Source organism: Hordeum vulgare, chromosome 2H (genome assembly GCF_904849725.1).
Source record: "Hordeum vulgare subsp. vulgare chromosome 2H, MorexV3_pseudomolecules_assembly, whole genome shotgun sequence".
NCBI lineage: Eukaryota > Viridiplantae > Streptophyta > Magnoliopsida > Poales > Poaceae > Hordeum > Hordeum vulgare.
Window position 1 is genome coordinate 408,593,273 of NC_058519.1, and position 12,113 is coordinate 408,605,385.

Sequence of the window (12,113 nt, forward strand, 5' to 3'; positions counted from 1 at the left end):
ACTTTGGTAGGAAGTTTGTTCATATATAGAAGCACGTAATTTCAGGCAATTAATCCCAGACATTTAGGAAGTTGGTCGAGCAGTTTGAGGAAACTAATTATAGAAGGATTAATGTGGCATAAAGACTTTCCAAATACAATTTTCTTCCTTATGAATCACATTTTATTTCTTTTTCAATATTCCTGAAAATTGCATTGAGCGAAAATATCTCGTTAGGAAGCACTTCTGGTTTCTAATATTCCTTCAAATTGCATCAAGCGCCAAAAAATGTGCTTCGATCTGAAAGATCTATTGCTAATTAGTTGCTTGCTTCTCACTGAAATTTGCTTCCATGTTGAAGTCAGATTTGCTTCCATGCATGTGGACTCCAAAAACATTTGATTACATCATGAACAAATTTCGTGCCATGTTGACTGGAAATAAATTTGCTTTCATATCAACAGAAAAATAAAAATGCTCCATGTGTTCATCTTACATGATTGTGACAATTTACAAACGTACTACCTTCAAGTTGTTGATATTACAATACATTGTATGTTCATATCACATGCTTCTTAGGTGATACATATTTGCATCAATTTGCTTGTAATTTTTTCTCTTTAGTACTTCATACAAGCACTAGGTTCACTTGTTTGAGAAGTGCAAGTACGTCTATCTATCTAAAAGTCTCCAACAACTTGAACGCCGTGGCCACACAGGTTAATCGCATACTGTAGCTGGTTCTCATTGTCTCTTATCAATTTCACTGCTTCCTTCATCTGCTTGGGTGCTTCCTTCACATGCTTCAATTATTTATATGTTCTTTTGCTATGTATTTGAATTTGAAACACTGCATTTGTTTGAAACAAACAGAACTATTGCTTTCAAAGAAATCAAAATTTGCTTCCCTAAAACAAAACGTGGCATTACGAAAAGTTCAAACACCATTGAACTGATGGTCACCGTGCTTCCTTGCGATGGTAGTGGTACTTCCATTTGATGGCGGACGTGCATCCTTTGCGATGCTAGTCGTTCTTCCTTCTAAAATTGTGCAGGCTGGTTGTGCTTCCCTTCCTTCCAAAGCTGGGCGTGCTTCCTACCAAAGTTGGTTATGTTTCCTTCCCAAAGCTTCGCGATGGTACATACTCTCAACAAAATTCATCGATGCAAGCATCGCATCCAAAGTAGCTCAAATAAAAACAAGTGATTAAAATGTGTTCAAAATAATGAAGCGATTAGAAATAAGTCAAAGGTGAGATGAATCAAACCAGAATTTGGGTGCGTACATACCAGAGGATGAGCGTGAGATCTGCGCACACCTTCTTTGCCAAAACGAAATGGTTCAACAACACTGTGGGAGGGATGGTGATGGGGCATGGTCGGGCGGGGGATGAGGCTGCGATGGGGATTACGCGGTCGGTGGTGAGAGGATGGTTTGACGGAGCAGACGGAAAGGAACACGACACCGACGTCGTGGAGTAGTTGTAGCCACCGCAGAGCTGTTGGTGCGGACCGTGGTGCGCCGGAGATTGTCATCATGGTGAGCGAGCTTGGCGTGCTTCGGGATGAGCTCGTCCATGGAATGCGAAACGTGCTGGGTGGGTGGATCGGCCAGGCGAGATTTACTCGCGTAGACGTGGTGCGGTGGTTGGAGCCGAGCAGCAGGCGAGATTTTCTCGGAGTGAATTAATACGTGCAATTAATTGATGGGATAAGGAATCGCTACGCTGTTGGATTAAACATAATCAATGTCGTATGACTCGTCTGATGTAAAATTTCTGCCAGGCTACTGATAAGCAGCGTTTCCCTTTTATGTTCTCTAATGCTGATTCCACCGTCATACTTTCTTCGTGTACATTTTCATCATCAATGTGGTGGCATAAACTTTTGTGGAGTTGCTACACCAATGTACACCTCCCACAACTAATGATGGACGGTGGGTTGGTGTGTGATGCCAGCGGCAGCGGGTGCAAGGAGCAGCAACATGAAAGATGGGGGCCATGGGTCACTGTCACTCCCATAAATTTAGGACTCCACCACAAATCTGACATGATAAATTGAACGTTTTAAATGAAAAATTATGTACTCCTCCGAGGGGTTTAATTGGTGAGCATGACAAATCTCTATTAATTCAATTTTTTTGTTAGAAAATTGTTGTGCTTAGACTACTCAGAATAGGAAGTAACATAGAGTAGTAACACACATATGTTATTAGTCTAAGTTACTACCTCCACAATAAATAGTAACATAGAGATAGTAACATTGAACCTTTAGTCTATAGACTCATCTTGCTTTGGTATTTGTTGTGTTACTCTTAGCATGAGTAACATGCTAAGTTACTCAATTTCTCTCTCTCTTTTCATTAATTAATTGTTACATCATATTTTTTGCTTAGGTGGCATCTATATTACTACTATCTATGTTACTCTCATTATGAGTAATCTTAAAAACTAAATTTATCATCATCACGCTAATATAAATTATCATGAACGTTAGATTTACCATGACTAAATCTGACGTCAGACTTTTAGTGTTTCCGTAAATTTGACATTTACCATGACTAAATCAAATGACTGTCAGACTTTTAGTGTTTCCGTAAATTTGACGCATGGTTCTGGAAATATGCGCAACTACCATCACAAGTACACATACTGCAGAACATACTTGACATACTAGTTTAATGCTGACAGGACTACAGATAAGAAATTCCCGCAAAATAAAACTGCATATAAGAATTAATCTGCAGAACATACTTGGCATATTACTTTTAATGCTGATTGAACCAGATAAGAAATTAATCTGCACACGAAGTACACAATCCGTTTAAGACAAACATATGATTACAAGCACTGAATAAACCTCTATGTACATTTGCATCATTAACAACCCATATAATAATTTAAAAGAACAAACAAACCTTAAGATACAACAAATTGAGGGACTACAAACAAAAACAAATATCTACAACATCAACCGTGCCGCCGTGACATGATATGCCTGTCCTGCAAGAATAGAGTGACAAAAATAAAACTTCAAGTGGATATGTCCGAAAAGGAAAAGGAAAAGGTTCCGCTTCCAGTGGTTCTACACAATATAAGGCGTAAGAAGTTGCTACAGTGCACAAAGAAATTTATGACTAAAACCATACTGTTGTCCTACAAGTAAATGTGCACGCGCTTTGGATATTCAACTGATATAACTAAACATGGAAAAACATTTCTCTTATGTTTACTTTTTTATCGAGAGTACCCCAATGGCGTAACATAGTTTTATAGAAAAAGAGAGAAAAGTATGTACAAGAGGATTACATGGTAGATCACCACAACCCGGTGATCCCACCCTACCCCTCCAATACACTGAACGGACTACTCGCAAAAATGTTGGACTCCTGCCACTCCAGCAAGCACCCAAAGGCGAAGCTCCTGAAAAATAAGATCCACCGTAGCATATTCATAGCAGATCGCGCCTGACTGAAAAAACCCTAGATTTCTCTTATGTTTACAAGTGTATATACTTGCATATTCTACGTGATCTCATACCTTGAATATTGTTGATGTGGAAAAAACTGTAAAAAAATGTAACTCTGCACACTTTGTACTAGAAGGCAACTACATATGAAATTAAACATATAATACAAGCACAAGAAAATATTAAGCCTACATATGTTCTAAAATTCAAATGGTATCCACTTCTTATAGTGGCAAGGATGATTTGTTCCAACATATACTTGACAAAAGGGCTGTTATATAACTCAATGTTTCTATAAATGTTTTGTAAATAATTCAAAGCCGATTTGCATCTAATAATGGCAAGCATCAGTTTTTTATTTTAACAGTAACCACACATTCCATTAACCATAGAGATTACATCAGACAAACATGTGGAAATCACGTGAGACATCGAGAAAAAAGATGACAGGAAGCTTTGCACAAAGGACCCTGAAAAGGGACAAAATACAATTTGATCCCTAGATCCCATTGCGCCTCGCAATAATATTGTTCCCTACCGGACTCCGCTGCCGCATTAGCCCCAGCGAAGATAGAGGGGACCAACCACCAAACGCTGAACTGGAGGAACCATCGCAGACTCTTGCTTTTCGAGCTGATAAAACAATCTGTCGGAATCTCCGTGGCGCGTCGGCCAGGGATCGTCCCCGTGTCCGCCAGTTCCCCGGCATCGCTGTCTTCACTCGATGTGGTCGAGGAAGAAGAGCGCCGCCGCAAGCCTTCAACCACGATGCCCACTTCAAGACACCAAATCCTTCTGCCGTAGTCAACGCCGCCATCCAGAAGAACGCCAGGAGCCTACCACCAAATACTAAGACTGTCGGATCCAAAAACCACGACACAACCAAGCCGACTACTTCCAACGCTATGGAATGGAGCACCGCCGAGGTGGTGAAAGAACATCGACATTTTATTCCTATGAGGCGCCGTCCCTGCCACTGAAGCGGCGACTCCGAGAAAACCTACGCCTATCCTACCTACACAGCAGAGCCGAAGCGTCGGGGTCCCCTCCTCCTCCCATCGCCGGAGCGGCGGACGGAGGAGGCGGGGACCCATGGTGGCGCTGATGGAGGAAGGGGCAGAACTCTCGCCTCCCAAATCGCCTCCCACTTGCGATTCAAAGCGAAGCGGTTTGTGATTTTGGGAATCTACCCTTGTTTGAACATGGCAAGCATCAGTTTGTTTTGGTTGAATGAAATGAACTGCTATTGATGGTGGCCCAGTTTTCTTTTGCATCAGGTGTTCCTGAATAACTAAGAATGCAATAACCGTTCCAGACTGAATGTGGAAAGAAAAAAGTAAACTGATGTTACATACTAGAAGATTTACGGCATCTCCAGGTCATTAGCATTTTGGATAATTAGCAAAGCAATAAGTATACAAATCAATCTGCCTGGAATTAGGGCAGTAGAGTTGCAGTTGTAATAGTTATTTCTTGTGATTATTAGTATTGAAGGCCAGAGATGCAAAAATTTACAACTTCCATCAGATATTGCTATTCATGGGTTTGTTGCAAAAAAATTATAATGGTGATTTACAATTCATAAAGAAAGGACCAACAATTTATTTGTTTGGGCGCTGACCAAAATAGCCCTAAGATACTCCGCCAGAGAACGGAATTTACCAATTTGGTCACTACATGTCCATGAATTGACATAAATTTCTGCTAAAAGAAGAACTAAAGAGAGAAAGAGAATGACAATGGAACCTTACAAAAGTTTGGCAATATGCCAAAGGCCAGGCAAACTTGGGCATCCATGTATTCCAAACCAAACACCACGGAAGGATAGCCAACCAGTGACACAAAAGACACGATGCTAAGGTCATGAAAGAAACATACACGACTTATTGTTTTGTTTCAAGAACTATGACATAGGTCCTGCAAGAAGTGCATAACACTGATCTCCAGATAGACCAATCAGAAATGCAATCTCTCATGCAACAAGCACTTCTTAACGATTCAGCAATAACGTGTCTATCAACGCAAGTAGTAAGTAGATAATAGAAACATGGTTTATTTCTATTGTGCTGTACAATAAATATACGTTATATTTACTTGTCATCCTAGTTGGTTAGAAAGTTATAGTCCATTGTGCAAAGTGCAGACAGTGAATCCAAGTAGTTAAAGTAAGTTCTGCAAAATGACACTGCGACAACCTGGTATCAGTTGCAACATGGTATCATAATCAAGCTCTGACATACTCTTGATACCTACTCTATCTTTCATACTATAAGTACCAGGAGATCGCCTGGTAGTGCTGCTGAGGGCTGTCTCCCCCTCTACGGAGCCGGACTCCTTTAGATGGAAGTTTGAGCCCTCGGGACAGTTTACTGCCAGCTCGTTATACCTAGCGCTGCATAATGGTGCTGCCCCTTTCCAAGCGATGGACATTTGGAAAGCTCGCATCCCAACAAAAATCAAGATTTTCCTTTGGCAACTTGTCCGGGACAGATTGCCTTCGGGCGTGGAAGTCCAGAAACGTCACGGACGTGGGGATGGCTTGTCTCCGCATTGTGGTGCAGTAGAAGATGCAAACCACATTTTCTTCAAGCGCGTCCTTGCTCAATTCCTTTGGGGTTGTGTTCGAGACGTTACAAGGTGCAGTCGGGCACAGACATCTTTCCGGCCACACCCGTAGATTAACATGGATGATCTACATGGCCATGTCTTAGGCATTATGGCATATTAGAAACAAAGCTCCAATTGAAGGGAAGTTCATTCAGCATCCTGCTGACGCCTTGTATAAAATGACGATCTTCTTGTAGCTTTGGAAGCCTCTGAGCAAGTCAGCGGACGCATCCATCATTGAGGCAATATGCGGCAAGTTCAGGCTCCATGCGAAGACTCTTCGGGAGCACGCCGATCTCCGGGGTGGCTGATCATGTCTTCTCACTGCTGCCTTGTCTCATTGTTGGCCTGTTGGATCTGTACCGAACCTTTCGTTATTTTGGCTTGTATGTCTTTGGCCCTGTTGGGTCTGTATCGAACCATTTTCCTTTGTTCCGTGCTACACCTACACTACGTCTGTAAATGCTGTAAGCGCTTCAGTTCGCTAAAGCCAGGCAAGCGCCTCCTTTCTAAAAAAAAATCTCCCCAAAAGAAACAATCAAGGTTGGAAAAAAAAGAAGTCCCAAAGACTTATGCCTTCTTATCATGCATGAAGTACGGAGCCTAATGATATACATCAGCATATGTGGGCTTAATGAGGCTCCACAATTTATGGGAAAACGTAGGATCTGATAATATGTGGGCTTAATGAGGCTCCAAATTTATGCCTTCTTATCATGCATGGAGTTCGTCATATATGGGAAAACGTAGAATCCGTTAATAGTTTGCATATATTGCCTAGGTATGTTGTGATGTTGTGCCACCATCAGAAATTCTGTATTTAAAGAAAAAAACTAGAGGAAATTCCATTCGTACCTAGCTTTTCTTTGAAATTTTAGGAGAAATACAGTGTAAGTGTCGCCCTGCATCTGCAACATCTTTGATTTCTTGAAGTTGGTCAGCTATGTCCTCTAAGAGTTGCAACTGTAATGATTGCCTCCTTTCACTTGCTGCAAGCCTTATCTTGTTTTGTGCACCTTTGATTGCATTCAGACTTTTCCCCAGTAGATCATCTGCGGCAGCTCGATTCTGTAACTTGTCTGCTTGCATTGTTGCATCAGAGAAGCTTCGACCGATCAGGCCTTTAACTGCATAGAAACATCTCATTTTCAGTACCAGTTTCAAATGATTCTGCAACCATAATAGTTTCTTAAAAGGTGTTAACTTGGGTGTTAAACATGTCATGCTGGTGAATAACCAAAGTACAGCCAGAATACAATAGGAGTTAAGCATGTCATGCCAACACACATGAAAAAATATTCGAAAGTAGTTAACAAAATTCAAGGGGATGCAGGTACACATGTATATATCTATATGAGAACCTAGTTGCAACAGTTTTTGTGTGATAAACATGATAAAAATATCCAGTTGACAAAACTAAAGTATGCAGATAGCATGCGCACTCATAACAAAATATCCAATAACCAACATGGTTTTAATAAACTAACATAGCAGCATTCAGGCAAAGCAATCAACAAAACGCGCATGAAGAACAACTTAAATTGATTAAGTGTGGACCAATTAAGATCCACTAATAATTATCAGCAATCAGGAGAAGTACGAACGGATGTGTAGCATTATGTTTATCGCAATAGAAAAGAACTCAATCCTGTCACGCCCTAGATAGTATAGCAAATATCAACTTGATTTTATTTCTCCATCTGCAGTCTGCACATACCTTCAGTAGAGAAGCAAATATCATCAACAACATGCACATCAAAGATATTTGCATCATTGTCACTTGCCATAAAATCATGGCAAGCCTTGTCTAGACGCCCACTGTCCACCTCCTGAAATTCATCAGCAGTCAGCTCTTCCATAGCTTTCATATCAGCCGCAGCATTAACTTCAACACCACCACCTTGATCCAAACATCGTGCAGACTGGGGCAAATCCAAACATCGTGCAGATTGGGGAAAGTCCAGACATCGTGCAGATTGGGGCAAATCCAAACGTCGCGCAGATTGGGGGAAATCCAAACTCCGGGCAGATAGTGGGAGAATTACCACCGTCTCAGTGCCATCATCTTGGCAGCTATCTGCCCCCAATTTCGATCCAGCCACAGGAACTTGTCCAAGTGGCTGAAAAGCCGGACTGTTTTCATTCCTGTCCTTAACATGGCCCACACGAATGGGCGACACTTGTTGGCGCACGAACTGCTTCTTGAAGCTGAAGACAGAATTATTATTATCAACCGAACGGGAAGAGCTAGGATCGCTCTCTAAGTAATTGCGCGGCGTCATCATCTCCTCCTCCTCATCGTCCCCGGCGATACCAAGCAGCCGCCGGTAGGACTCCACCTCCTTCTGCAAAGACCTGTTCTCGCGCTCCCTCATGAGCAAGATGTCCTTGAGCTCCTCCACCTCGTTCTCGTAGAAGGCACACCGCTCATCAGAGGTGCGGCGCTGCTGCCGCACCTCCATCTCCACGGACGATTTCTCCTTCTGCAGACGCAGGATCATGGCCATGGCCTCCTCGGCCGCGGATGCTGCGGCGCTGCGTTCCTTGTCCAGCTCCTGGTGCAGCGCGGAGAGCACGTCATTGCCCTCGTCCGCCTCCCGCTTCAGATTCACCTCTTCCTCTTCCTCTTCCTCGTCGACGGATTCCTCCTCGTCCCGGCTGTCGTCGTCGTGGTTGACGACGAAGGGGAAGCGGGAGCGGAGGGAGAGGAGGAGGGACTCGAGGACGCGGGAGGGGTAGCGGAAGAGGAAGGCGAAGAGGCAGGGGAGGTGGGGGCGGGAGCAGGTGCAGGGGAGGCGGAGGCGGAGGAGCGCGAGGAGGGCGGAGGCCGCGGACGCGGCGGCCGCGGCGCAGAGGAAGGCGTAGACGATGGCGAGGTCGAGGAAGGCGCCGGCCAGCGCCCGCGCCGTCCAGCGCGCGTGCACGCCCGCACCGCCAGGGCAGGGCGCCATCACCGCATAACGATCTCCCGGCGAATCTGAGAGGATTCCCCCGCCGATTCGCCCACCGGATTCGGGGTGCTTGTGGCTACTGTTCGGTGGGGAAAGGTGGAGGGGTCCTGCCGTGACGGGATTTGGCTCCCATGGCTTCGTCGTTTCGAAGGCGGCTGCGCGGGCGGTTGCCGGTCGGCGGGGAAATGGTGGGGTGCGGGGCAGTCGGTGGAATCGGCCGCACCGACGTGCGGGGTCCACGACGTGCACCTCGTGCGGCAGGGCTATTTGTTGAGATGGTTTCCCGGCGGCCTAGCGCTTCGCTTCGCTTCGCTTGGCGTCCTTGTTCGGTTGGGCCTTCTCCGGCAGTCCAATTTTGTCAAGCGGTACGCGAATCGCTTCATTTGGCAAACCAGGCAGGCAGGCAGGTAAGATTACTGACCTGTACCAAACGTCTAGAGTCCAAAACCACGGGCCACGCTGTCTACTCTTTTTTCTTTGGCAAAATCTTCGGAACAGCCGGCCAAACTTACGCATGCGTCCGTCAGAGTATTACCTTTGGAATACACTTCCTACCATACGTCTGATAAAAAAATTTCCTCAGACCGATCACGTGTCGTCAATGCTTCTGTAATCTCACGGTCGATATTTTCTTAGCGATTATCCCATCCTAGATTTTCTCTTTCTTCATCCCATTAATTTTGGCTGCCCAACCGGCAATCCCCTGCGATTGCTCGCAACTACCGTGACCTCCGTCCCAACTATTATCCGCAGAAGCGGCTACGCATCGCTGGTGCGTCGTTGTTAGAGCATATATCTCCATATGTGGTTTTGGTAATTGATGACAATTCCTATGAACTAATGGTTGCCTTAAGTTATATTTATAGGATTTGTCCATAGGCACTTTTTGAAGTCCATCTGTTGGGTTCAAGGAGTTTATATGATGATCAAGATGTTATTCAAGGTATTATCCAAAGAATAGTCATAAAAACACTAGGTTGATCAAGATCTCAGACAAAGAGTAAATCAAGATGATCAACACACAAAGCGTATAAGATGTACCGATAGGGATCAAGTGATCCCATGGTATGGTAAGCATTGTTCATTACGTGTTTGTGTACTAACCCATGGTCTTTGTGAGACTCCTGTGTGGGGGTTAGGTGTGCTTTCATTGGGCTTGCGTCAAAAGGAAGATCTCATACAACCCATGAAGGATGACGTCAAGTGGTGATCGTCATCAAGATTGTGGTGTGCAAGTTCAAGTGAATCAGCACGAATATATCACTGAAACATAAGCTAACAAGGATGTTGATAAGGACAACCTCATGTGCTAACAAGGACAAGATCAAGATAAGCATTCCTGAGAACTACATGCTTGATTCTTGTGGATGTTCACATGGTGGACAAATAAAGATGAATACATAAGCTAGGCTTTCCGCATTGTGTATGGGAAAGCTACTTGAAGACTTCATCATGTCTTGCTTTCAACTTGAGCCAAGAAGGAACAACAACATCAAGCTCAGGTGAAAGGGCTAACTCAAAGGTATCAGTTCCTTTGACGTTAGTTGTGCGGAGTGATGATCAGCGAATAAAAGTATACACTCAAGTATGGATCATCAGTACTCTTTTATGATTCTTGAGTCCTTAGGGATCCCGCACTATTAAGAGGGGATCACAGGTTTTGCGATGAACTTGCTCAAACTACATCATCACTTTCTGCTCAAACCACATCTCCACTGCTTTGTTGTTATCTGAAAACAGAACCAGTGCCTCGGACATCCGGCTTTCTCCGGACGTCCGAGGACCAGACGACCGACTAGTTCGGAAATCCGGAATCCTATACCAGAGAAATCAGAGCCATATAACTCGGAATTCCGGCTTCCTCCGGACGTCCGAGGCCCGGATGTCCGGCCAAATCCCGGAAATCCGGAAGCCTGCACCAGTAGAAGTTGAGTTCTATATCTCGGAAATCCGGCTCCCTCCGGACGTCCGAGCGCCGGACGTCCGACACCCGTCGGAAATCCGGAACCTACCACCAGTAGAAGTTGAGTTGTATAACTCGGATTTCCGGTCCTCTCCGGACGTCCGGTGGCTGATAAATTCAACATAGGTTCAGTCATATCTACAGGCCTCGGACGACCGACCCCTGTCGGACGTCCGGTCGCTGTTTAATTCAAAATAGTTTCAGTCGTATCTACAGGCCTCGGACGACCAACCCCTGTCGGACGTCCGACCCCTCGCGGACGCCCGGACTTCTGACAACTGTCGGACGTCCAGACCCTGTGTGACTTAAAGTGTCCCCAACGGCTCTTTTTCTCTCCCCACTATAAATACCCCCCTCCCACTTCGTGAGAGGGTTGCCTAACACAGCCTTATCCTCATAAGAACACATTTCCACCTCACACACATTTTCTCACTCCAAATCTTAGATCCCAAGAGCATTTGTGAGCCCCTTTGAAAGTTGTTCCAATCAAAAGATAGATCGTCTCCCTCTCCTTCTCTCAACCCAAGCTATTTGTAATTTGAGCAAGTTTTGAGCATTCCCCGTGATCTTGTTACTCTTGGAGGTTGGAGACTCCTAGGCGGTAGGAATTCTTCGGAGAGGAATCAATTCGTGTGATTTCCCCCGGAAAAGTTTGTGAGGGTTTGGAAGCCACCTCAAAGGCTTACCACTAGTGGTTGAGAAACGCCTTCGTGGTGTTATCTCAAAGGGAGAATAGGGTGAGCCTTCGTGGCGTTGGTGTGCCTTCGTGGTAACATCCACCTCTCTAACGGTGACTAGCTTCCCTCCAAGGAAGTGAACATCGGGATACATCTTCGTCTCAGTGACCTTGGTTATCCTTAACCCTAACTCCTTACTTGTGTTTTTACTTGTGTTACTTAAGCATACATACATTGCATATTGTTTGTGCTCATTATATTGTGTTGGCTATTTCTTGTACAAGATTAATCATTCAAGCATACCCTCTATATCCACACGTACATACTTGCAGCCTTGATATATCATGTGATATAGTGTGATCTAGTATCTTGTGTTGTTCACCTACTTGTCATGTGATATAGCTCAAGTAAGTTTGTGTAACTTACTTGTGCTTGTTAGTAACTGCATTGTGTCCATCTTGGTAGATC

General features: G+C 44.4%; 1 protein-coding gene across 6 annotated transcripts; it reads right to left on the reverse strand.

The window, feature by feature from the left end:
* Window positions 1-2,740: 2,740 nt before the first annotated feature.
* Window positions 2,741-9,351, reverse strand: LOC123426439. Of its 6 annotated transcripts, none has more exons than XR_006622209.1 (4): window positions 7,772-9,351; window positions 6,910-7,181; window positions 3,288-3,401; window positions 2,741-2,976 (listed from the first exon to the last, which is right to left on the reverse strand). XR_006622209.1 is itself a non-coding variant. In XM_045110279.1 (3 exons), the coding sequence occupies exons 1-2, from the start codon at window positions 9,003-9,005 to the stop codon at window positions 6,910-6,912; spliced, it is 1,506 nt and encodes a 501-aa protein (XP_044966214.1). In that variant the 5' UTR covers window positions 9,006-9,351; the 3' UTR covers window positions 2,741-2,976. The 6 variants fall into 6 exon arrangements, 4 of the variants coding, with proteins under 4 accessions (XP_044966214.1, XP_044966212.1, XP_044966213.1 ...); XR_006622208.1 differs by having other exon boundaries at window positions 2,741-2,981; XM_045110279.1 differs by lacking the exon at window positions 3,288-3,401.
* Window positions 9,352-12,113: the final 2,762 nt, after the last annotated feature.

Excerpts from the sequence above, each read along its gene's own strand:
- LOC123426439 (XM_045110279.1), bottom strand. The coding sequence starts at position 9,005 with ATGGCGCCCTGCCCTGGCGGTGCGGGCGTGCACGCGCGCTGGACGGCG. Across the intron at positions 7,182-7,771 it reads TATTTGCTTCTCTACTGAAG|TTAAAGGCCTGATCGGTCGA; the intron begins GTATGTGCAGAC and ends GTTTCTATGCAG.